At 37.1% G+C, this 25,572-nt stretch overlaps 2 protein-coding genes across 4 annotated transcripts in view; both read left to right on the forward strand.

Moving 5' to 3' along the window:
* PHF20L1 (PHD finger protein 20 like 1) overlaps positions 1-12,751 on the forward strand; it is a 56,642-nt gene extending 43,891 nt beyond the window's left edge. For 2 of the 3 annotated variants that reach the window (XM_032180801.1, XM_032180802.1), the window contains 7 exons: positions 135-316; positions 2,239-2,338; positions 3,497-3,583; positions 4,489-4,684; positions 5,115-5,484; positions 8,768-8,933; positions 10,083-12,751. In XM_032180801.1, coding sequence (XP_032036692.1) covers positions 135-316; positions 2,239-2,338; positions 3,497-3,583; positions 4,489-4,684; positions 5,115-5,484; positions 8,768-8,933; positions 10,083-10,225 — 1,244 coding nt within the window. In that variant the 3' untranslated portion in view covers positions 10,226-12,751. The remainder of the gene's footprint in view (positions 1-134; positions 317-2,238; positions 2,339-3,496; positions 3,584-4,488; positions 4,685-5,114; positions 5,485-8,767; positions 8,934-10,082) is intronic. The other variant, XM_032180804.1, reaches the window with a different exon arrangement.
* An 8,110-nt stretch (positions 12,752-20,861) lies between these two features.
* TG (thyroglobulin) overlaps positions 20,862-25,572 on the forward strand; it is a 156,707-nt gene continuing 151,996 nt past the window's right edge. The window contains exons 1-5 of the mRNA XM_032181163.1: positions 20,862-20,925; positions 22,684-22,792; positions 23,869-23,966; positions 24,431-24,634; positions 24,919-25,078. Coding sequence (XP_032037054.1) covers positions 20,862-20,925; positions 22,684-22,792; positions 23,869-23,966; positions 24,431-24,634; positions 24,919-25,078 — 635 coding nt within the window. The remainder of the gene's footprint in view (positions 20,926-22,683; positions 22,793-23,868; positions 23,967-24,430; positions 24,635-24,918; positions 25,079-25,572) is intronic.

Consider the following 25,572-nt stretch of genomic DNA (forward strand, 5'->3'; position numbering starts at 1 on the left):
CCAGTAGTACATTTGAGGGTGATTTTTTTGGTATATACAGGTTAAGAATTTTAATTGATAGAATAGTTTTTTAAAAAAAAATTGTATGTTTTGCATTCACAATTTCACTTTTTTTTTTTTTTTTTTTTTACTAGATCTTTCAGATGTTGAGTTCCTGGATGATTCCTCTACAGAGAGTTTGTTACTTAGTGGTGATGAATACAATCAGGATTTTGATTCAACTAACTTTGAAGAGTCTCAAGATGAAGATGATGCTCTCAATGAAATTGTTAGATGCATTTGTGAACTGGATGAAGAAAATGGCTTTATGATTCAGGTAAAGAAATTGAGGGGGTATATTTTCCATGTGAATTTTGTGCGTGGGAAGATATTCTTCTAAGGTGTTGGAGACTGAAGTTAAGTAGAGAGTTGTAAATAGACATGACTAATAATAACAAAATATTTTTATGTTCTGCACTTCATGTGATTCTCTCCAGCGTATGCAGAACTTTTTCTCTGGGATGGGTTTCCGCTAACAATTTGCTATGTAGAACAGGTTTGTAAGGAAAAGTAACCTTTTTCGTTATAGACAGTTGATAAAATTGGGAAGATGTATGCTTTTCCACACACAAATCATTGTTTTCTGTCTACAGACCATTCCAATTATACAAGCACTTCTGGTATGGTCCTTGTGCTTCACAGTATATTATTTGTAGACACCACTCTACTTGCTGTAAATTTACCTCAACTCTATCCAAGGATGGTGCATCTTGATGTAGTTCTCTGCCATACAGATGTTAATATTGTCAGTATCTTTGTGTTGTGATGCGCGTGCTTCATCTTTAGAAGAGCAGTTCTCAAACAAGAAATGATTAGCTCATTTTAGAAGCTGCTTAGAGTTTAAATATTATTTGGAATAGGGGAAAAAAAGGAGAAAACTTGCCATTTGAAGAATACTTGGTGTCAGCTGCTGACAGACTACAGCTGCTGCTGCTTATGTATTTGTACTGCAGTGAAAGAAGCATCTTTCATCTAGTAATGAATAATTTAAAGTCATTGTCTCAAGGAATTTGTGCGATTAGATAAGATGCAAGCACAAGTGAGGAAGTCAGTTGTCAATAACTTAAAACAGATGATGAACTTCCTGTGGTTTTTGGACTCAAAGGACAGGTTTGTATTCAGCTATCAATGTGGTACAGTTTCTGTTGAAAATACGGAGCCATTTTAATTGAGATTTGAAGGAAGCAAGGGTCATCTGCCTTGTTAATGGACTTGTAGTCTTTTGGAAACGAAAGAAAGATCTGAAAAACAAGTACACAAACTGTCCCTGGGAATGCATTACTGAAATGCAGTGGTGTGTTGGAAGAATTCAGCAACGATAATAACATGGAAAAAATGGACTGGTGTAGAAATTTTTGGAGAGAGGAGAGGAAACTGTGGCTATAGTGGTATGACAAGAGGAAAGGCAGCTTCAGTGTTCTGAATATGTTGATGTTCAAAATGCATGTCAAAACAGAGGAAAGATTTTCAATAGGAAGACAGCAGATATTTAGAAAATAGGCAAACACTGAGCTGGGAAAGGAGGAAAATGTACTTAGAAGTGGTAGTTTCCTGCCCATTTCTAAAGTCCAATGACAGGTAAAGTTGATCACTTATCTACTCTTCGTGCATCGTCTCATTGAGAGCAACCAGTTTACTGTTTCTAGGCCTTCATGTCTTACCACTTCTATTTTGCTCTCCTGTTCTCTTATTTCTCCTTTCATTTACTCTTCATTTTCTTTTTCTTTTAGATTTGCCATTGGTGCGATATTAAAAACACATCTTTCTAGCGCACTGGAGAGATGCTTTGTAAATATAAATAATTAAACTGAAGAGTTTTCTACTTTTCACTGTTATGCTGTAATGTATTACATTATCTTTCTACTTTACTGTAATATTATACTCCTGTCTTATGTTACACTACTAAATATTTAGGTGCTAAATTGTTATAATGTTGTAATAAAATACTGTTAAATATTGCGTCTTCATTTTTTTCTCCAGTCTGGAATTTGTGGTTGAGGTAACTTTCAGAACTAAAGCTGCTTATTAGCTTGAGGTCTTTGCCTACCCAAACATAAATCACCCAAATAAAATTGTTTTACTCTTGCCAGTTACTTAAGTTGAACTGCCCTTTGAGTTTTGATGATACAAGAGAGAGCTTGTGGTTTTTGAATATGATTATCTTAGTTTTAGTTTTCGCTTTTGTTTTTCTGATGTCAGTGTGAAGAGTGCTTGTGTTGGCAGCACAGTGTATGCATGGGATTGTTAGAGGACAGCATTCCAGAGCAGTACATCTGTTATATCTGCAGAGACCCACCAGGTATGAGTAAACCTCCTTTATCTGTGTCTGTCTGCTTGGGATTTTTAAGCAGAGATGTTATACGTTGCTTAAACTGTTAAAGTTCTGTCTGTTTTGTGTTTATATGTTACAGTTCTTTGGGGAAAGACTTGCCTTGAGCAGAGACTTACTTTCCTGTCAGTAATGTCTTGTTCAGCTATGCTAAATCTTCTACATTATTTAAATTACCATAACTTTAGTTGATGAAACTTAATGCCCTCAAACCTTTAATGTCGTTATACTCTAAAAAGTCTTTGTAAACTAAACATTCTTGTTCAGTGATCTGTTTTCCATATACTTGGAATCACATCTGTTCATTTAAATATTCTTTTAGAGAAAAAGGACTTATCCATAGTATATTCCAGTGTAATGTGGTGTCATTTCACATTAATTGTGATTTCATAGTCTTTGTCTTTGCTAAGAATAGCATAAATAAAGGTGGATTGAATATGTAAAATCTTTGCCAAAACCTAGCACTTATGTTAAACAATAGTGTACAAACAGCACATTTTGAACTTAAGATTGTTAGGATAATTTTGAAACAGAAAATAAATAAGAGAACTTTATTTACTTATGAACTGAATATATTTGATTAGAAAGCTGTTGATTTTAAATGTTTTTTTCCATAAGCCCCTTTTTCCTACTGGTTATTTGAAGGAAAACCATGTGGTTTGGAAAGCTTTTAATATTTGTCAACAATTGATACAAATTCATGTATATGTCTTCTGATTATTTATCTAACGGTTAGCTGTTTCAAGAGAGCCATGAGACCACAACCCCAAATTTGCTTTCATTCTGAATTTAGGAAGTTAAATCTAAAGCCTGTATGTAGAGTTATAAAATAAGTTTTCTTTAATTATTTTGAGAAGCCAATTGAGAAATTAGAGCTGGACAGATGTGACTTTTTCCATTTGCCCCAATCTGAACCTAAATGATGGTAGAAAGTCATGTCTGATAATTCCTTGTGTGGTGTACTCTTTAAGTAGTCAAGCCTTTTCTTATTAAAAACAACTAATTTGTCTTGTGTTCTTTCCCTGCACTGTACTAGGTACTTCGTTATCCCCTGCTATACGGAGACTGTGTCCCTAATTTTTATCTTCTCTCCCTTCCTAACCATTACTTCTTTTCTTTCTATGTCAGGAGAAAAAGGTCATTCACAATGTCAGTATTTTAAAGTGTATTGGGATAATGGGCAGAAAGGAGATAGACAGGGTATTCTCCTGAAAGGTATGAAGGGCTTCCATCAACCCGTTCTTTGTTCTGTATATGATGATAGTCTGATATGAAATTGAGTGTAAGATATTGCGATCTTAGTCAGTTTGTTTGTCTGGGTACCTCATTGTAAACAGTAATATTGGAATAAGTAGTAAATGTCTCTTTTTTTCCATAATTAAGTTACTGTAGAAGCATTAGCTAAGTAGTTATTAACACCTCTTGGGTTAAAACTGTAGCCGTTACCATAGTGTGGGAGACCTAAGGCCCGCTTACTCTGATATCCTGTCTAGTAGTGTCTGGTGAAAGACCCCTCAAAGGAGAGGGTAAGAACTCTGCTGTCAGATAGCTTTGAGATGTTTACTTTTCATGAAGGCTTTGAGATATTTGCTTATCAAGAAGCCTTCTCCTGGCTTCCAATAAATAGATACTGAATTCATTGTTAAAACAAAATATTTGTTGGCTTTTCAAAAACAAAGTAGGCCTTTTGGATATAGCCATATAAAATCCACTCTATAAGATTTCTATCAGTATTGTAGTTACTTTTTAACTCTCAGAGCTTACTTAAACTGGAAAACTAAAATGTCAATTTAAACTGATTTTTCTTCAGTTAGATTGACAACACTAAACTTTTTTATATCCCATGCTCTAATTGCAAAGGTAATATTTCATTTCAAATGCTATCTACATAGGTTATGAGATTTCAGCTTTACTTTTGTTTTCAAATGATGTGTTCCCTTTTAAATCCATGAAAACTAAGTTTTAAAATCTCAATAAAATAACAAGGTATTGAATCATTCTCTCATAGATATTAGGTGTTTAGGGGAGAGTAGAGCTTATAATTATAGCACTCTAGTTTTAAAAATACAATTGCACTATGGCTTCATATGGTCCTCAATTTGTTTATTGCTTACACCCAGGTCAGAGGTGGAGTGCCAAATATCTTTATGATAAAGACTGGCTAAACAACGGACATATGTGTGGATTATCATTTTTGAAAGAAAACTACTCTCATCTTAATGCCAAAAAGATTGTGTCAACGCATCACCTACTGGCTGATGTATATGGTGTAACAGAAATACTGCATGGACTACAGCTGAAGATTGGGATATTGAAGTAAGTATCGGTCCAGGGTCTGTTCTCACCCTTTGTATATTCAGGAAATAGAAACTGCCATTCCCGTATGAATTATGCTATCATATTAAAAGTAATAATAATAATAATCGTATCAAATATTTCACATAGTTCCATTGCAACATGTAGATTACCCTCAGCTGCAGTAGCGTTAGGTGCTCAGCAGATCTGCTATTTATTATTGGTGGGTTTTGTTGTTTGTTTGTTTGTTTGTTTTTTAATAGCTGACTTTGTGTTAAATGGGCATTCTAGATTTATCCTGAATTGATAAGTAACCTAGGAATATTCACTTACATGTTGGATAATGGTTCTTCTCAAAAGTTACAGTCTAGCTGAAGTGGATGCTTGACAGTACAGTGCTGTAAGAGGTAGTTCTGTATAACATGTGTTTTTTTTCTCCCCTTTATTGTAGAAATAAACATCACCCAGACCTTCATCTCTGGGCTTATTCAGGGATGCGGAAAGAACAGGAACAAATAACTCTTGGGGTAGAGAAAAAGATAGTGACTTTGCCAGATGCTGTTAATCTGACTGAAAGGACGTGTCACAGTCAAAACCATAAAGAGACACCTAGTTTACCCCAGAAGATGGAGGAAACATACATCACAAGTGAGCACAGTTACCAAAAACCACAGAGTTTTGGTCAAGACTGCAAAGCAGTCACTGACCCTATGAGCTCGGATGATGAAGATACGAGTAGTTTTGATGAAGACCAGGAATTTTGTTCAGAGAATAAAAACTGTTTACAGTATTCTTTTAAAGATGATGGCATGAATGAGCAGGTAAGTAGATTCTTCATCTGGGAAGTTTCTAAATTAGAAGAGTATGTTCAATCTTATAAAGTTCAAGTACATAAAAGTATTTTTCAAATACGTCAGTAGAAATCACTAAGAGCAAAGTTGGATCGCTGAAATAGTTTCAGGTAAACAGTATGTATTTGGATTGGTGAAGGAAATGAAAAATATGGTTAAAGTACTGCCTATGCTAAAACTGTTTGTATTTGTTCCTTTCCAATGTTTCAAAGGGAAAAAAAAAAAAGTCCTATGCTTAAAATGTGGTGTCTTGAAACAGAACTTCAGTGTTTTTTGAGATGTGAGGAAAACAGGACGAATTTCCTTTTTTCTCTCAATTCTGTTTCCTATTTGTGTTTTTTAATTGTTGTTAAACTGAGATTTGTAATAGTGTTTTTTATTTTACTCTACTCTTCTTTTAATATCAATACTAACTAGAATTCCACAAGTAATGGTTTACAGATTAACTAAGCTAAAAGTTGTGTGCAACTTCTTTTCAGTCTTATATTTCACATTTCTTCTAATTATTTTATTCCCCGACTTCTAGTCAGGATTATATTCAGCAATGTAAACATCTCTTTCTTAATTTTGCATTAAGTGTTTGAACCTATTACATTGTGGAAAAGGGCTGAAACTTTTTAGCTTTGTATTAGTTAGTTCTCTACAATATCAAACATGAGAATAAATCACCCAACTCATCCCCCTTTTGAGGTACAGTTTGTGGTGTGGAAGAAGTAAGATGTCTTTTTCTTCTAAGTCTAGTTCTAAATATTTCATGTAAACTATATATTCTGAATGGAAAATTTTGGCTCATTCTATTTAGAAATAACTGTGCTAAATCACATTATTCTGCTCAGCTTGTATAGTAAGGAGACATGCAACAGTGAAAGACACTTTCCTTCCAACCAAACCTGAAATTGTCACTTTAAATATAATAAATATACTTAGAATTAAGAAGAAAATATGTGAGCAGTGAAACGAAATCAATGTTTAGATATATGATGTAGTCTCTGAAGGAAAAAAAATAGGTGCTCTCTCTAAACCAGGAAGAAGTCTGTTGAGACAGTGTCAGGGTCCTCTTTGCTTTGGGACACCTTAGTTTGTCATTGTCAGTAGTTACCTGTGGTTTCAGAGTAATATTAAGGCTTAGCATGTATTAAAAAGTGTTCTTTGGTTTCTCCATGAACTAGTTTGTACTTATCTTAAGACAGCAGCAGTGTTCTTGCATGAACTGGTTTCTCTGTAAGGTGCCTTCTTTGCTGCTTCTTGTCAAACTCCTGGTTAGGACTTTATATTTTCCCTTCTATCTTCCCACAGAGACTTGAATATTTTGGTCCTCCATATTGATTTGCCTTTTCCTAATCTACAATTCCATTGCAGATTTTCTTTACTCTTATAACCAATGTCCAGATTGACTATTATCAGGTTCCTTTTTGGACTGTACATTAACATTTTTCAGTTTCCTTGTTCCTGCTTCTGAAAGCATGAGCCTGCCCTGCCTGAGTGTCCTGTTTATTTCCTCTTCAGAAGCTCTGTCCTGTACTGTGCTTCTCTCACCACCTCTTCCAGCACTCCTTGATACAGTCTGTGTTGATCTGTCTTCTTGGTCTCAGCTCAGAGGAGAACCTGTTTGATCATGTTTTTAACTTATTTTTGAAAGAGGATAGACTATTTGAATAAATACAGAGGTCATAAAAAAAAACAAAAGAAGAATATATTTTATAATATATTTAGGGGAAAAAAAATTCTTAGAGCATCTATAATTTTCCCTTAGTTTTCTCTCACTGTCATAGGGGTGTGAAGAGTTCATGTAACAGATAATTTTGACTTCAGAATTGTGCACTTAGGTCCTCATACAGCAAGGGAAAAGCAACATTCTTGTAGGTGTACAAGAGTCTGAAAGTTGTCAGAAAGGGAGCATTTACATTGGAAATGTCCTATATAAAGATTAGTGATGTAACTTGAGTAGTGAAAGCACTAAAGAGGGAAACCTGATGTCTGACAAGGTGAAAAATTATATCTGTAAAGTGTTAGAGCTAAGAGGCTTTTATGACTTTCAAAAACTTATCGTTGGTAAATAACTTCTCTAATGAATATTGTGAATATTAACAATACTTGTCCACCAGGACTTGCGCACAAAGCTACCAGAAGGATGGTCTAAGTTTGATTTGATTTTTTTTTTTTTGGTTAAGTCTTCAAAAAGAAACAGTTAATTTTTTGCTGAAGAAGTGACTTAAAGATCTGTCAGTGACAAGGAAAGAACTTCAACTGAACATTTCATCAAGCCAGTGTATTAAAATGATAAAATTCACTCCTTGATCTGACATTTGCCATGAGTGACATTTGTGACATGTGACATTTATGAGCACGTGTATCCAGAATTTTTCTTAAATTAAATCCCTAAAATAGAATTATCAGTAGTGAAATAACTTCATCAGATATGAATTCATAATGGGTATAAAATTGAAACTGCAAATCCTGTTTGTTAATAAGATACTGAACACTTCAGTTAACGTGTTCAATCTGATGTGCTTACTTTGGTCATTTCCATTAGCTGAAACATGAGATACAGGAAGATGAGGTACCTGTGTGCCATCTCTGACTTGCAATGAAAATACTCATTATTTCAAAGATTATCTTCTTCAGAGAGTATGTTGCATAACATGTTTGCACAACTCTGGATGTTACCCCCTGTAACCATCCCGAACACACTTAATTCTGGCCAGAACCCGTGGTGGTAAGTTACAGGGAATCACAGCAGTGGTAGGAAGCAGTCTTCTGTTTTAATCTGCAGTTGAATGACCAGGTGACTAATGCAAAAATTACTTTTGACATCTTGGGTATTAGTGTGTTTTAGGCAGTATTCCTTCATTCTCTGGCTAAATTTGAAACAAATCTTAGGGTTTTTCATATTTTTGGTGATGGTACACTGACGCATTTCAGCACTTCATGAATTGACTCATGATTTGTATTAAGAGGGTGCAGAAATGCAGTCTATCTTACTGCATTAAACAAAGTGCTCGAGCTGGTAAACTTTACCTCCTCTCACTCCCCCAGTGCTATATGTGCTCATTTGTATGGAATTTGCATTTTGTTTGGTTTAGTCTATTGATGTGTCATGGTACATGGCTTTTGAATATGCTTTTTGTCAAGTAGACAGAAGTACAGTTCTGAGACAGCGTAGTGTATCGTGATTCAAGTGTCAAAATCAACACCAGAAATTAAATAGACACTCTTAAATGGCAATTTTTTTCTTTCTGTTGCACCTATGAAGAAGAATTCTGCTGAAGGAAACACTGTGTTTCTTTGTAATGAAAGAAAAGGCTCAGAGGAACAAGTGGACACACATCTTCAATGGCAGCTAAATCTCCTTACCCATATAGAGAATGTACAGAACGAAGTCACCAGCAGAATGGACCTGATTGAAAAGGAAGTTGATGGTAACTGTATTTACAGATACTTGTTAATACTAGTAGCAGCTTCTTTCATAATATGTGTTGATGGTGATATGAGAGGCTGAGGATTGACACTTTTGAGTATTGTATTCAAATTTTGGCACCTAAAATTATAACGAGAGCTTGCACCCATGGTTTTTCAGGTCTCTTCCACAGGTTCTTACTGTCCATCAAAGTAGCTTAAGTGCTCAGGACCCCTGACAATTTAGCTCAAGTCTGTGATATTAGACTTTAGAAAGCTTTGATAATTTGCCTAGTCTTTGTCCAGATATGGATCATAAATTTGATGGATTTTTCTGCAGCTGGAAGGCTTTTGGCCTGATTGTTCTAGTACTTGACAGTATTAAGGAAAAGTGTGTTCGTTTTGCTTTCATCTTTGGTTTGCTGTATTAGCACGTAATTTGTTTCAGGAAGATAAATTGGTTTCATGGGAAAACATGCATGAGATTGTAGTATGGGTGTAAATATTACAACACAAGAGTTTACTCACCAGTTGTAGAAACTTACAAATGAGAGGAGTTTGAGTGTAGCCACAGGAGTCCATAACTATCTTCTGACAAATAGTCATCTTACTCCTATCTGCAGTTTTACCTTCAGTATTTCTGCTCATACCAGGCAGTATTTCTAGAATTAGAGAGTTCATCTTTTCCCTTGTCTTTCTCTAGAAGCATAGAAATTATTTCAAAAACATTTTTTTGAAGACTGGAAAGCTGTTCTGTAGTCTGAACCTTGCAACTAGGAACCTGTAAAAGTGACAGAAGTGAGCCTAGAATTTCTCTGATCCTTGTGTCAAGGATTGCATTTACTGTTGCAGATCTGTCATAGCAAGAAGGCTTTGAATTTGATGTTTCTTTTGTGTGTGTGTGTGTAGACAGTAAGTTGTCAGCTAAGGGTATCATTTGCTCCTAGTCACATTTTTTATAATAATCAGATTAGAAGATATGTTTGGATTGTTTGAGTGAAACACTGAATTAGTGGTCGTTTCCCTGTTTTCTTCTGTTAAATAGAAATCACAGCCTCAGTATATTTTTCCCTTCTTATTAAAGATAAGATAGAAAGAAAAATTTAACTTTTATGAGAATTATTTATCAGAGACTCATTCTAACCAATTTCTTCTCTATTTTACTTCTGTAGTTTTAGAAAGCTGGCTGGATTTCACTGGAGAACTGGAGCCACCAGATCCTCTGGCAAGATTGCCTCAGCTCAAGAGGCGTATCAAACAGCTCTTAATTGACATGGGGAAAGTACAGCAAATAGCAACGCTTTGCTCTGTATGACAAAAGGAAGAATAAAGGAATGAAAATAGGTTCTCTACGGTGAATTTTCTTACTAGCCACAAGACTGACAGGAAGACAGCATTTATATAGTTCTTTGCTGATTACATTAATAGCCTGAAGCTTTAGAGAAAGGAGAGGAAATCTAGAGTAAGAAATCTGTTGTACTGAAAATCTGAATATTCAATGTCCAAACCTCAAAATGTAATATATTACATACTGAAAAATTTGATTTGATCTTAACATGATAAACAAGGAAACTTCTGTGTACAAGAAAGCTGAACAAACACTCTGCGAAGAACAATGCTACTATTTTGAAACCTTTGGCAGAAAATTCTAAATTCAGTATTCCACTGACTAAAAGTTATTGAGAACTGTATTTTCAATTAATTCCTCTTATCTTGCTAGTGAAAGATAGACACAGAGAGATCTGTATCCTCTCTACAAGAAAATTTATAGATTATTTCCTTCTCTCGTGAATGTTCAGGAAAATGAGCATACTAGCTTTGATTTTGAAAGAAACTACTTGTCATGGTCTCCTTTTTAAAGTATTTTTTTAAATAGAAATCCTTATTACAGCACCCTTAGGCTCCTTTAAAACATAAGTGGCAAATAGTGGTCAGATGTGCCAAATAATATTTACAACCACTGGGATGAGATTTTTATTATGGCTTACATGAAGGTTTTTTTTCCAAAGTCCTACTTGGTGCCAGCAATCCACCCCAAATTGTATGTAGGTGGGTTTTTGTTTTTATTTTATTTTATTTTTTTTTAATGTTATATGGCAGTATTCAGAGTTCAAAGTACCCTTTTGGTCCTGGATAGCTCTATTCTGGTTTGTGCCCTCTAAAACTTTACCATCCTCAGCTGGGATGAGGAATGACAAGAGAAGCAAAACTGTCTGTGGCTGTGAATATACTAAACCACTAGGATAAATATTGCAAGATACATTACACATTTTTTTGTAAAAATTTCCAGCTTCAGTGAATGAAACATCATGAAACCAAAGGCAACCTAGTTGCTCTGTTAGCTCTTGCTGGTTTTTGAGCCCAGGACTTTCCCTGTGCTGTTAAGTTGCCGCTGTACCCAGTGCTACATACATACTTGTATGTGTATGTATATGTGTATAGATACACATGTACATATATACATACTATATACATTTATATCTACATGTCTAGTTTTATTACAATAGACTATAAGAACTGGTGGTTAACATGAAATGTTACCTTTTAACAAGCAGTTTCTAAAATTGAAAATAATGTATGTACAGGTTTTGAAATTTGTAAAATATGACTGTTAAAAGGAGGCTATTTAACTGATGACATTAAGATACTTGAACATTTTATGCCTCGCATCTGTTTATCAGTTCTAGTTATCTGTATAAATGCATTTTAGAACCGATAGACAGTAAACTTGAATTTACCTTTTGATAAGAGTACAAGCCACTGTACATTCAAAAATTATTTAAATTTGCAAACACACTGTTCTATATGTAAGGTACTGTATGTAAAACTGTTTATTAAAACTATTCTGCATACTCTACATTTTCCATTTTTCTTCCTGATCTACATATAAGTGTAAAATGTGATTACAATAATGTACAGACCATCAAAAATCAAAAATTCCTGGACTGCCTTTTGATTCTTTAAATTGAAAAAATGTGCCAAAGATGGATTATCTGGGAAAGACGTTGCAACCTGTGCATTGAACTTTCATGATAAAACCATAACTGAGAAGGTAGCATGGCTGGTTCATTGCTAAAACATACCTACCCTGACATCTCCTGTCTGTCTGTCATGTCTGAAGTAAGTTATCACTCTTGATGTCAAAAACAAAATGTAAGCCTGTGTTACAGAGTGGTTGCTATTTAAGAAGTCTTGCCATGTCAAGCTTATAGGAGATATTACAGAGCTGTATGATAACATGGAAGTCAATTACAGCACCGTGATCGGCAACTTCCTAATACAGGAAGAATACAGCAGCTGAGGGGTTGTTGACATTTTTATAGCAACTGTTAATAAATAAAGTACTCTGTGTTATATAGTTGGATGCTTAAATTACCGCTTAAACCAATATGAACAGCTGAGTGACCTACTTGCTTTTTGATACGCGAGACTCTTATTATTCAATTGCTGCATATCCCTGAATGTGGTACTGTGTGTACTGTATAACAGAAGTGTAAATCCTGGTGAATTACTTTGAAACAAAGTGGAGTGTATTTACCTAATTTATACAGCATACACTGTAGCGATATTATGCAATGTGTGTGCATGTGTGTGATGTAATATAACTGTAAATGTTACTGAAGGTGGAGGTGTGCGGAGAGATTCCAGGTGGAAGAAAGGGAAATGCAGGGATGGAGGAATTTCCTGAAAAGGCCGTCATGAGGTCAGACTTGGAGTTGTCCTTGCAGCTCTTTGCAGCAGTCTCTAAATTTACATGAGTACATAACCTTATCCCTCAGGATCTTACCTTATTCAGCATGGACTGTACTAACAAAAACAAATCTGTTTAATATTTATTTTTTATCTTCATTTCTTGTGTAGTCAATCGTTATAAATAGAGGAAAAAAATCTTGCAAGCAATCATATCTTGTAAAAAATATAATCTTAGTTTTCTTAAGGAGAGTGTTATGATACATTCATTGTGCGTTGCCCGAATGCTTCACAAACTTGTCTTGGTTTACTTTCTCAAATTGTGACGTTAGTCTGTGACACATGTATGTTAGTTTTGGCCCCAGTTTCAAAAGCATCCCATACATCTGAGTACTTGAGAAGGTTTTTTTGAACACTTACAAGTCAAGTGCCATAAAAGGCCAAGTGTTTTGCACAGAGTGTAACCTACAGTTGAATGCTTTGCTCATGTGCCAGTCAAACCTGATGTGTTCTGGTTCATACTATTAAGTCTAGTTGACATCAAGGGAATCTTTTTTTGTTATTCTGTAGGCATCGTTTTCCATCTGTCTTCCTGCTTCCTCAATAAATAATCCAGGGACCTATACACAGTCTATTAGCAACATCACTTACCTGGATATGAATTGCACTTTCTTGTGCTGTATGACAAAGGAGGCTGTCTTCGAGGAGGGAATAATAGTATGTGGTGCTGTAATGACTGTTTTTGATGCTTGTGCTCAGGGAGGTAAATTTTTTTTTTTTTTTTTTTTTTAAGTTTGCAGCCGCCTTTTAACTTTTAAGTAATAAACAAAAGGGAAATGACGTTACACTTTTTGTGATTCCAAAAGGCTAAATGACAAACTTGTGGAGCCTTTAAATGCCTAGCTTTTTGTCTGGATTTCATCCACACTGTTTTTTCTTATGGAGAGTATCAGGAATGAGTTGCTTCAAACCTTTCTTCCAGTGCCCATAATATAGCCATCCACATCAGAAACTGTGTTTTCAGTTGCAGTGGTGGCAGCAGGACATCCTTATTACAGTCATAAGGAAAACGGTGGTGTTATCAGATAACATGTGTGAGGGGCCACCTATGTTTCAGTTCTAAAATGAGAGTTGCATGAAATTGTACGGCAGGGAATGGGTTGGCAGATACTTCCTAATACTGTTCTTGGGTGGCTGTAGGGAGGTAATGCCCATATTTTGGATATTCTGGCCTTAGATGCATAGACCTTTGTTCAAGTATAGAGTAATTTGCAGCCACAGAAGTCCATAACCCTATTTAGAAGATGAGTTTCAGTTTTCTGATGGGTTTTCTTTGCTGGCTTGCAGAGAATTGGAGCTGTTCTTCCAGGGGTGCAGTCCTCTTGTAGAGCTGACATCCTCCTGTCTCTTCATGTGATACCTAAGTTTCTACATGTGCTCCTTGTCTGTTTTCCACCTTGCATCTGTTTCTCATTTTGTTCTTCAGTTTTCTGCACTCCGTCTTGTTTCATGATGCCAGGAGGGTTTCAATCTTGCCCTTTTTTTTTTTTTTTTGGTTGCTGGTGGAAGGGATTCTAGGGAAAGGGCTCCTCTGCTCTTCTCTTATGTCTTAAGTGTCCTACAAGCCGTGTACGGTCAGATTTTGTGTACCACAACAAAATCTTTAGATGGTTTTGCTGCCTTCCTCTAGTACGCATCTTCTGATATCATGTGCAAATGTTGATCTCCTCCTGCTCCCATCTGGCTTCTAGCTTAGCTCGAAATAATTCTGCAAAAACAAAACAGCCAAACAAAAAACCTACACATTAGCTCTGTTGGGCTCCAGCTATTTACCAAGAAGGAGGTTTTCATGTACAGGAGTCACTTAGGCTTTGCTGTGAATTTATAGAGGTATTTTAATGCTTGCAAAACAGAATGTTTTTCCTCTGTATTTGAAGGAAAACTGCAAATATTTTTCACTGAGACTTTAAAAGACAGAAAACAGATCCTGCGCTGAGATAACCAGAGTGTGATGTTAAAATCAGCCACAAAATCAGAGGCGAGAAGCACTGCAAGCAGGAGCTTTGTAGCAAGAAGTGGGCAGCTCATCCATCTTGAGATCCTCGCCTTATTACCAGCTCTCTGGAGGTGCTGATGTGTGAAGGGGGTCTTGCAATTATGCCACTCATTGTGAATGGGAATCACCTTTGCCATGTCAGTTTAAAAGACTGGAACCTTGTGTGTTCTCTCTACTGCTTACAAATGTTGCAGTCTGTCAGCCTTAATTTCACAGTGCTTATTAAAACCAGAGGCTCTAATCCATTGCTCTCTTTGCATTTGATTAGTTGCTGCTAATTTTCCATTATACTGAGACTATGTGGCTATAGGTGATCACTTTACAAAGTTTTTGAAATACTTCAGTAATGATTTTTATTATACTGTTACATCCTTGGTGTCAGTTATAGGGATCTGTCTTTAGCAATAACTATTATACACTATGTGTATGTCTGTTTATATATGGAAAATAAATATGGAGCATGTAACGACTATGAAAATACACTGCGCAAAGAGCAGAGTGAGCACTCGACGGCCACTCTGCACCAGCCTGAACAACCCAAATGAAAAATTGGAGAGCGTGTGGAGAAAACGAACTAGCATGAAAAATTATATGGGAGTGGATTTCCCTTTATGCGCACACTAGGCTGTGTAAGCTGTAGACGAGCCAGCCGTGAATACCTGAAGCCAGTTCAATTGCTGATTGCTCAAACAGCAGCTTCCTCTTCTGTAAGACTGGTGAGAGCCACCGTGTTCAGCTGTAGCCCTGTGCGTCAGTGTATTGTCACTAACCACGCCGAGAGAGGCAGCAGTGCACTAGGATGACATCTACGAGAGACGCAAAGTACTTTCTTTTGTGATTTTTTTTTTTTTTTTATAATAGCAATAATGTTGACTGCATTCTAATACAATAAAGGTCTGTTGAGATGATGTGCCTGGGCTTCCATTCAGTGGACTTTAGTTTTAGTGAGTTGGTGAGCATTTGCTTTTATATTTTTTATTTTGTTTTAAAGCAGTAGGGAATCTTCACTCGTGTTTAGCCTGTGGTCAATAAACTACATACAGTGATGGATAATCTTTATCTGTGTACATCTCAAAACCTTAGGGGATCTTCAGTTGTATTTTACCCTGTAGCTGAATTATATAATCAATAAATTATTTGCAGTAACAAATGCTCTCTTACTGCGCAATGAAGTAATCAGAAGACTTTCTGTTCCTGAGCTGCTTTGGTGTTTTAACAGTTTCAAGTGTTGAGTTTTGCAATGCACTTGGTTCTTGAAAGGGTCTTTTGACAACTTAGTTGCAGTGGTATCTCTTTGTGGGCTGATGTCTGCCTTCTAAGAGCATTTATCTAGTTTTGTGTCCGTGTGTGGTGTCATTACAAAACAACTTAAGGTTATTTTAATGATTTCTTGTATTTTAATATTGCCTATAAATGGTTGTTCAGGATTGTGCTGTAGTAGGAAATGAGCAAACAATGCTGAGAATATTCCTGTCCTAGCCCTCTTCTGGACTGGGGCAAAAATGAAATCAGGCAGTGTTTAAACAAGTCACTAATACGCAGAAATAGTTTAGTTGTTCACATAGCAAAAATTGCTATGATCTTGAACATACTAAAAAAAAAAAAAAAAAAAAAAAAAATTACTCTGATATAAATCTTTTCTTCATTATTGAAGACACCATCTCAAAATGCTGTCTGAAATTGAAGAGAGATGACCAAATTCAGATCTTGGAGCAATATCTAAAACACTTTTTTCTAGCCCTGAATCAGACCAAAGATCTAGCCATCCAGTACCTTATGTTAGGCAGAAGCATAATGTTGAGCATCCACAGAAATCTATTAACTATAAAGGCTCTGTGCAAGTTGGTCTTTCCTTTAATGTAGCTTTCAGTTCTGGAAAACAAATGTTACTTCAAACAAAATCTTTATGAAGATTTATCAGTTTTATCGGTTGCTGATAGATTTCTTCTCCATGAGTTTGTTTAATCCATCATTTTTTCATTTATTTCTGTCTTTTATACCTCCACCACCCTCAGGTGGCATAATGAATTCCACAGCTTTCTTGTGTGGCAGGAGGACTTAAAAAGCAAGTTCAAGGAGAAATCTGACTTCATGAACTATATATACACTGTTGCATTCATTTCAAAGAAGGCTACGTATTGCATTGTCAAACAGACCACAGATAATTTTGTCCTACAAACACCAGACATTCAGCACTTTTTTGATGTCCTTGTGTGACTAGGGATGTCTCTTCTCACGTGCATTAGTTTGCAGTTGCCAGATACTGAATCTACGAAGCATGCAGATACATCCATCACTCCACTGCTGACTGCAGAGCAGAATTCTGCTTGGGGGTTCAAAACTGTCTGTGTTCCGGATGCTATAAGATTAAAATAAATGTTTTTGTACCTTCTATTGACAAGGTTAGACATCCTTAGAGGAAAATTGTGCTATCTCCTGTTAGCTATGTAAGAAAATATATAAGATTTGTTTCTTACATAAGAATATGTAAGAAAAAAAAAAAAAAAAAAGCCATTTCATCTATCCTAGGAATGGTTTGTTTCTGGAGAGGTAAAAATAAATTCAAGTTTTGTTAAGTGGGCTTCTTTAGGTTCTTCTGTCACCAAAGCCACTTTGCCAACTAGTGAATGATAGTACAAATAATAATAATAATAATAATAATAATAATAATTTGAGAAGTCCTCTGCCTGCTTTTCTGACTCAGCTAACTTTAGTGTTCTGCTACTTCCCCATCATTCTTTCAATCTGAAGAACACAAAGTGTGAAGTGACTGAAACTTCTATTATCTGGTGGGGCTATGCTTTTCTTCTTTTAATTTTGTCACACTTTGACATTTTTGTCCTTTTCTGAGGATTAAATTATAGCTAACAAGTGCTTCACAAGATCCAGTCATTGTTGTCTACACCAAGATCATGTGAAGAAGCTGGGAAAGAGTCTCATGCTTGAGAAGAAATGTCCCAAACATGAAATATTTTGTGCTCACAAAGGAAAGCTAAGCCACTAAGAAATAGCACAAGTCTATGATTCTGCATGGTTTTCTTAAAATGTGGGAGAGGATGGGCCGGTATTTGTTTCCTATTTAAAACAGAAAAACAGTAATTTAAAAAGTAAATTAAATACATGGTATGGGCATAGGGTGACAAAGATTGCCATTCTTAAAATTTTTACTTCTAATTTGCTGCCATGTTCAGGAGATTTCTTTAAGATCTTTCATTAATATGAGGTTTCTCAGGCTCAAGCTTTATTTGTGTGAAAGCAACTTTTCTATGGATATAGATGTTTATGTATACCTATACAGGTCGCACTTAGCCTTTCTGCTATGTAATCATGACACTTACACAAATCTGTGCAATTTTTCTGCTAAAAGAAGTAAATGCAAAACTGGAACACTGGATAAATCACTGCTTCTCCCTTAAGGTCTGGGATTTCAACAGCAGGTATCATCACGCTGACATTTTTTCTTTTTCCCAATCAACTATAATCTAGATTGAGTTGATTTTTGATACTGCATACAACAAATAAAACCTTCATTTACAGCACTAAAACAATGATTTTGAAGACAAACTACTTTTAAGGCCATATTAGCTGCAGGGACCTTTTCCACTTGCTTCTTTGCTTACCACCAGTGATGAGCTAATTTGAGATATTTTTCCATCTTTTCCCAAGTGCTAAAAATAGAGTTCAATGCCGTTGTCCCTTTACTGAAGGGAATGTTATGCACTGAGCTTTTTCTTAATTTGTCTCGCCAGCCACAGATCATGTGTCTTTTCTTTTTCCTCTAAAGAATGTCTTTTTCCTCTAAACTATTTGTCTGTAAACTTTTTTTTTTTTTTTTTTTTTTTTTTTGGATCCATGGGCTATTGCATCCCACTGAACTTGCATGTACCAAAATGCCCATCGTGGTGTGATGCACATCTAGAAGTGGTTTAAGTGATACAGATTGCCAGCACTCTCTCACACTTGGCTTTTGAAGAGACTTTTAAGACTTGGCTGCTCTTCCCACTTGCATAGTTCAGAAGTTGTTTTCTGAGTGTTTTTGAAGGAAATAAAAAGCAGTCTTGGGAATCAACAGTATGCAGATATTGTAGATTTGTGCTCCTTTCTGTTAATAACAGCCCTTTGAGACCTCCTTGGTTTCCTGTCTGCATTATTCCATTATAACTACTAATGACCTTTGGTAGTCAGCAAAGGAGGAGGAGGAAAGTGAATGTTTACCATAAAAAGCCTCTCTCTCCCCATTTGCTGTGCAAGGATTGCCTGAAAGCAATTGCCTGAATAACAGTTTTGGACTAACTTTAGAAAATGGATTAAATAAATGTATTGCTCCTCCTTTGCCCCATTGTTTTACATGTAAGCACAGAACCTGCTGCCCCTGGAGAGCCCATGGCACGGGGCTGTGCTGGCTCTTGTTGCTCCTCTGTAACTGCCCCACTGGAATGGGGGTCAGACACAAACCTGAGACTCTTGAAGCAAATATCCAGAAAAATGTGGAATATATTTCATGGTCAGACTTAAAATCTTTTACAATTCAACCACCCTAGTACTAATTCTGTTCTTTGTTTGGTCTGAGGGCTTTGATCTGCATGTGTATTTCCCTACATATGCTGCACTAATCCAGAAATTCATTTTCTTTTTGTGTCTGCTTAATCCAGGCTGTTACAGAAATTTTCTTTATGCCTTTGAAGGTGCCTTTTTCAGCCTGCCCTCTACACTGGTCATGTTCTTCGTTGTTTCCCAGCTTGATCTTTCCGCTGACTACTGACTTAAAACCAGAATAGACTGCTTGAAAATGAAGTCCAAATATAGCCTCACTCATTTTAAAAAGACTAATCCTGGTAAAGCAAGCTTGTACAGCTGTTTGAGGTCACATTTACCATATATATCAAATGCTGTAGCACTTAAGAGGTCTACAGCCCAGACAGAAAGATGCTTGAATCACTGTTAGCGCAGGCACAGTCATGGTCTGTAAGAAGGCATCGATGGAATTCTTTCTAGTCTCTCCAGTACCCATGGGTCACTAATAAGAGTGCTGCTGTCACTTTTTTTCATGAAATCAGCCTAATTCCAACCTCAAACGTGTGCTCCTGTTATTTAGCTAATTCTTCTGGGCCTGGTTGTCCAGCTAGCTTTAGGTGAATGTGAGTTCTTATAATTTCTCTTGCAGGTAGATGCTACTAAGAGTCATAAGAGGTGGACAAGTAAGAAATGATACTCTGGAACCAAGGAAATAATAGTTCTGAATTGTTTTAGGTTGAGGATCTTGCATGTAATAAGTTCCCAGAAGAACTGATTTGTGTTAACATGCTTAATTGTCATACATGTATAACACCTAGAAGATGAAGCCTCAGAAGCTAAGCTACTTCCAGCCAAATATTTGGCAGCATAAAGCGCTTGGTGCAAGTGGAAGCTGAAGGTTGAATGCATTTGACTCTGACCCTCAATTCCCTTCATAGTCAGTGGAGCTTCATCTATCCCATTTCTCACTTAACAATTGAACCACAAGGTGTATTTGCTCATAGCGTTGCCCTGTTTGGAAGCCTCCATCTTGCCTGTCCCCATACTGGGCTAGGCTTTCTAGAAATCCCCCCAAAAATGTGCTTCTAATAAGGGGCACAAAGTCTTAACAAAGTCAAAATATCATACTTAAAGCTTATATTTAAACACACCTTATGATATGTGATGTTTCTTCAGTGTTGGCAGCATTCTTCACAAACCTGCCCCATGCTAAGGCTGCCTAATATATTTCAGGTCTCTAACTTGCCATTGACTTCAGTGGGACATTAGGTTCTTGGGCAAGTGGCTGGATCTCTAACTCAGTGCAAATGGTTACACAGGTGACAAGAGGATCTTTGGCCAGGGCAATGTCAATCTGCTCAATGTGCATGGCAGTTTAACAAAGTCCCCCCAGGCACCCCCTTTGCCTGCTGCTGCTCGTTCTCCTTTCCAGTGACTGGGCTCAGGAGTGCTCCCTACAGAGGGGTGAGGGCTTGCTGATGGAAACCACAAGGGCAGCTCCAGGTGAAGGGGCCCCTTGTGGTTTTCTCAGAAGTATCACATGCGTCACTCGCTCAACTCCATGGCCAGTCTACCAGCACATAAGTGAACTTATTGGAACAGTGGTTGCTATAAAAAGGCAGGCAAGGGCTACGTGTGGTGTGCAGGGCTGTCGCAGAGACACCAGGGAATGGAGCCCTCCCATCGCAAGATGGGCTCCATCCCAGTTTGCGCCCTTCTTTGCTTTATTAACATAGCAGCAGCCAATATATTTGGTAAGTATGCTTGTCCTTTTCCTTTGCTCATGTCCAGTAGTGACAGCCCCTGTGATCTTTGTGATGCTCTTTGTGTTAATCCAACTAAGTAGGTAATGATCTTGAATCATTGGTAGATATAGATAATAATCTTGAGTTGTTGGCATGTGATTATTGTGTGCTGTGCAGACTGAGTTTGAGCTCCAGGTTAAATCCTGAGCTGTGAGGATTTAACTGTGATTAGAGTAGTCAGAGTTCAAGTCCACCTGGACTTTGGGTGGAAAAACAAAGTTTTCTGGAAGAACAGGCTGGAGTAGAGAAGCTTGGACAGGAAAGGGTGCTGCTGCAGCAAAGCTAAGGTTCATCAGGTTATATCTTCTGCTCATGTGTCCCATCATCTAATTTAGGCTGTATCACCAATTTAAGATATTGAATAGTCTGAATGCTGTCACCAACTCTCTTCGTTCTGCTTAAAAAAAAAACAAGTTTGCTAGTCCTGCATGATAAGCAGTTTGAGCAACCCATTAACGTTTTAACTCAGGTGCCTCAGTCGGCTGCCTCTGGCACTGTACAAAGGGATCTCCACACACCCTACGGAAACTGCGTGAGTCGCGTTTGAGAATGGTGTGAGGTTTGTTGGCATACAGATATCTATAGGTGATCTAACCTAAAAAACCTTTAGAGTCTCATGGCAATTTTTACATGGGCTTAAGGGGACACAGAAAAAAAAATCACAGATAAAAGTGATTGAGAGTTCTGAAGTGCACAGAAAACACCTCTGGCTCAAGTCCCTGAGCTGCAAATCAGAGGCTGAAAGTATTCAGAAAACTTATGAAGTATTTACACTGCTATACATATGGTTGCACTTAAATCAAATATTGCACTTAGTGAATCCATGGTCTAAATCTGCATTTATGGCTTTGTTTACTGCATTTACTTATTTATTCATTTATTTATTTTAGAACTGTTCAACAGAATTAAAAGTATGATACTCCTCAGATTTTGAGGACAGGGAAACTGTCAGATCAACTAATCTGTTCTGTAAAATAATAATAATAATAATAATAATAATAATAATAATAATAATAATAATAATAATAATAAATTAATTTTAAAAAGTCACTACTGAATTTCATTGTTCTTCTAAAACTCCTTAAAAATTTGGTTTTGAATGCATTAAGAACTGAAGAGCAAACTGTTCTCTTGTTTGGTGGCTTCGATACCTAACTACTTGTACTGGTAAAAAAATTAAGAAGTAGTAAATTAAGACTCCAAGTCTGACACTACCTGCTAGGCATTGATTCCTTTAAAGAATTCATGAGATTAAGAAGGTATTTTAAGAAGAATTCTTTCATGAGATTAAGAGGAAATACCTTTCCTTTTTATAGAATAGTAATTATTTAGCTTTATTTTTTCACAGAAACAATATCAGTGATGTCCCTCCCTGTGAGAAATAGTTGTGGTTATGGTAAAACACTGTTTTGTGGAGGTAAACACAGCTAACTCTAAGAAAACTACTCAGATACCAGAAAATTATGCTGTATTAGTACAGAACAGAGCTGATATTAATTAAATACAGGCCTGGGAAAGACCTCCGTCACATGCTTATCCCACATCTGGCAGCCCAGCTTGTCTGTTCAGCACTGTCCTGTGTAGAAATGCATGGAGGGCTCACGAACCTGGGACTTTCACTGTACAGCACTGGCATTTAACAGGGTTTTGATACAAGCAGGCTCACAGTGAAACCGCATTTAGCATTTACCTTCTTGATGCTTTCAGAATACCAGACAGATTCCCAGCCACTGCGTCCATGTGAGCTTCAGAGGGAAAAGGCTTTTGCAGGAGGAGACACCTATGTTCCTCAGTGCTCAGAAGACGGCCAGTTCAGGTAAATCATCCCTGCTCTGATTCTGCTGGTTTACTCCGTGACTTTTCCCTACTATTTAAATGTTTAGCTTCAGCTTTGAAGAGCCTTCCTATCAGTAGACTGGAGGATGAGTGGCACAGGGGACTGGACTGAATGGACTTCATTGAGCTATGTTTCAGATTCAGCCTCTCCTGAGTGAATTCATAGAATTTCCTTTTGAGTTGGAAGGGACCTTAAAGACCATCTAACTCCAACCCCCTGCCATGGGCAGGATACCTCTCACCAGACCGGGCTGCTGAAAGCCCCATCCAGTCTGGCCTTGAACACCTCCAGGGATGGGGCATCCACAGCTTCTCTGGGTTACTTCCCTGTTACTGGAATTAATTTCTGTGTTTACAATTTAATTTAAGACTAATAGGATAATTGTGGTGGCATCATTTGCATATTGAATACTTGATAGAGATTGTGTAATGTTGTATAATGCAAATGCTGTCTTCCTATGCACACCCATAGGCATGAGACCTTTGATCAGCACGCCAGCTGACATAGTTCATCCAAGCTGACTTGGAGGAGTTATTCACACTGCTTTAAGTAGCACAGTTGAGTTTTCTCCTAAATGCAGTAAAGGAAATAAAAAACACATGGACAACAGTGGTTTAGAAAACAGCACATTGCTTGAAGAGGCAAGAAGATAATAAGTTAAAGCTGAGAGGAAGCACAAATTGTAATGTTCACTAATATCTTGCTGTTGTTGCCTTGGATGGGGGACCTAGATCATGCTAGATTTGAGTTAGAAAAGATCTCAAAACGTAAGGTAAATCTCAGATACCAAGTATCAGTATTCTGTGCAAATTACTTGCCTCTTGAATGATTTCAAGTCAGTTATTGGCAACTTCTGAAGACTCCAGAGAATTACTAGAATTTAGATTTCTCATTGGGTAGACCCAAATGATTTAGAGCCACCCAAAACAAAGCCCTCTATGGTTCCATTATTTGCAGTAATAAAATACTTGAACCTGCTTGCTATAGTTTATGTCCCATGCTGACTGAGGATTCTGGAGCTAACAATAAAATGTCTTACTCGTGTTCTGCTTCAGGACAGTTCAGTGCAGTAGAAATGGTCTCTCATGTTGGTGTGTGGATGAGAATGGCATCGAGGTACCTGGCAGCAAACAGGATGGATATCCCATATCTTGTAAGTTAAATGTTTCCACTGTTGTTCAGAGTGGACAAAAAGCCATTTAAATCTTCAGTTGAACTGTTGAAATCATGAATGTGTTTATCCCAGGATTAGGTGTACTCTATTTTGTTGTAATTTACTGTGTCTTTCTAGCTGAATTTCTGGAGTTTCTTTGAAGCTGATCATGGAAACATGATACACTTGAATGCTCTGTATTCATGAAGGTCACAATAATGTAAATCATGAATGTAAACTAAACCGATTGTATTCACCTTTAAGTTGGAGATCCTCAACCCCAGCTCTGGAGGGTTTCTATATACCAGTTTTACTGACCTCAAAACGATCAAAGTTATGATGCCACCTGGGTGGCAGAATCAGAACTCCCCCATCTGAGAAAACTCAGCTGATGTCTTAAAAAAATAAACGATTTAGTGTCCAAAAAGTACTTTCCTCTAACACTGCCTGCTCTGGTACTACAGGCTTATCCTTCTGCCAGCTGCAAAAGCAGAGGATCTTGGTGAGTCGCTACATCAACAGCAGTAGCATCTCCTACATCCCTCAGTGCACAGATTCAGGGGCATTTGATGTGGTGCAGTGCGACATGGAGCTGGGTCAGTGCTGGTGTGTAGATTCAGAAGGAATGGAGATTTATGGCACCAGGCAGAGAGGAAAGCCAACACAGTGTAAGTAAGATTCAAGAAAATGGTAAGTTTTGTGGGGACAGAAGGTTTGGTATGAATGAAAGGTGGTAGATCAGGAGCTTGGACACTGCAGCCTACACTTATGCTATGGAAGTATAAGTGCTTAACTGAGAAATTTAAATTAAGTGGCTATTTCATTTGGTTATAAAGACAATATGAGGCACCTAGATTTGCATGTTCAACATAATGAGTCTAAGCCTCTTCATAGCCATGCCCTGGTTTGTGGGAAGTTAAGCACTAATAAATACTACTTCTTTTTTTGTCAGGTCCGGGGACCTGTGAGATCCGAGACCGTCGCATTCTGCATGGGGTTGGGGAGAAGAGCCCACCTCAGTGCTCAGCAGATGGAGAGTTTCTGCCTGTCCAGTGCAAGTTTGTCAACACTACAGACATGATGTTTTTTGATCTCGTTCATAATTACAACAGGTAAGAGTGTAGGCTTCTGAAACTGGGAGATAGTGCTGGACACTGCTTCAAGTCAGGATCTTAATGCATTTTTTTCCACATTTTCTGTGACCCTGTCTGATATTATTTCTTGCTATGGACCAAGTAAAAAACAAACAAACAAATAAACCCCCCCCAAAACTTTTTTTTTTTCCTAAATTAAATTTACTCTTCTAGAAAATCCCTGCACTCTAATCAGTGTGCCTTTGCTCAGTAGTGGTTACCAAATTGGAATCTGTATTTGGAAAAGTAGCAAGGGAAACCTTTCGGACACCAAACAGCAGATCAGTGCAAAAGGAAGAGAAATACAGATGCATATATACGGTAGGAAAGATGATTCCATTTGGAATATGAGAACAGAAGGACAGAGAGACAAGTGGCAACAGGAAGAGCAAGTTCTGTGTGACAGTAGGAAAACTTTTTTTCGTCTACACAGTGTCAGAGTTGCTCACACAAGGGAGCCAGCAAGTGATGTG

This window comes from Aythya fuligula, chromosome 2 (assembly GCF_009819795.1).
Source record: "Aythya fuligula isolate bAytFul2 chromosome 2, bAytFul2.pri, whole genome shotgun sequence".
NCBI classification, from domain to species: Eukaryota; Metazoa; Chordata; class Aves; order Anseriformes; family Anatidae; genus Aythya; species Aythya fuligula.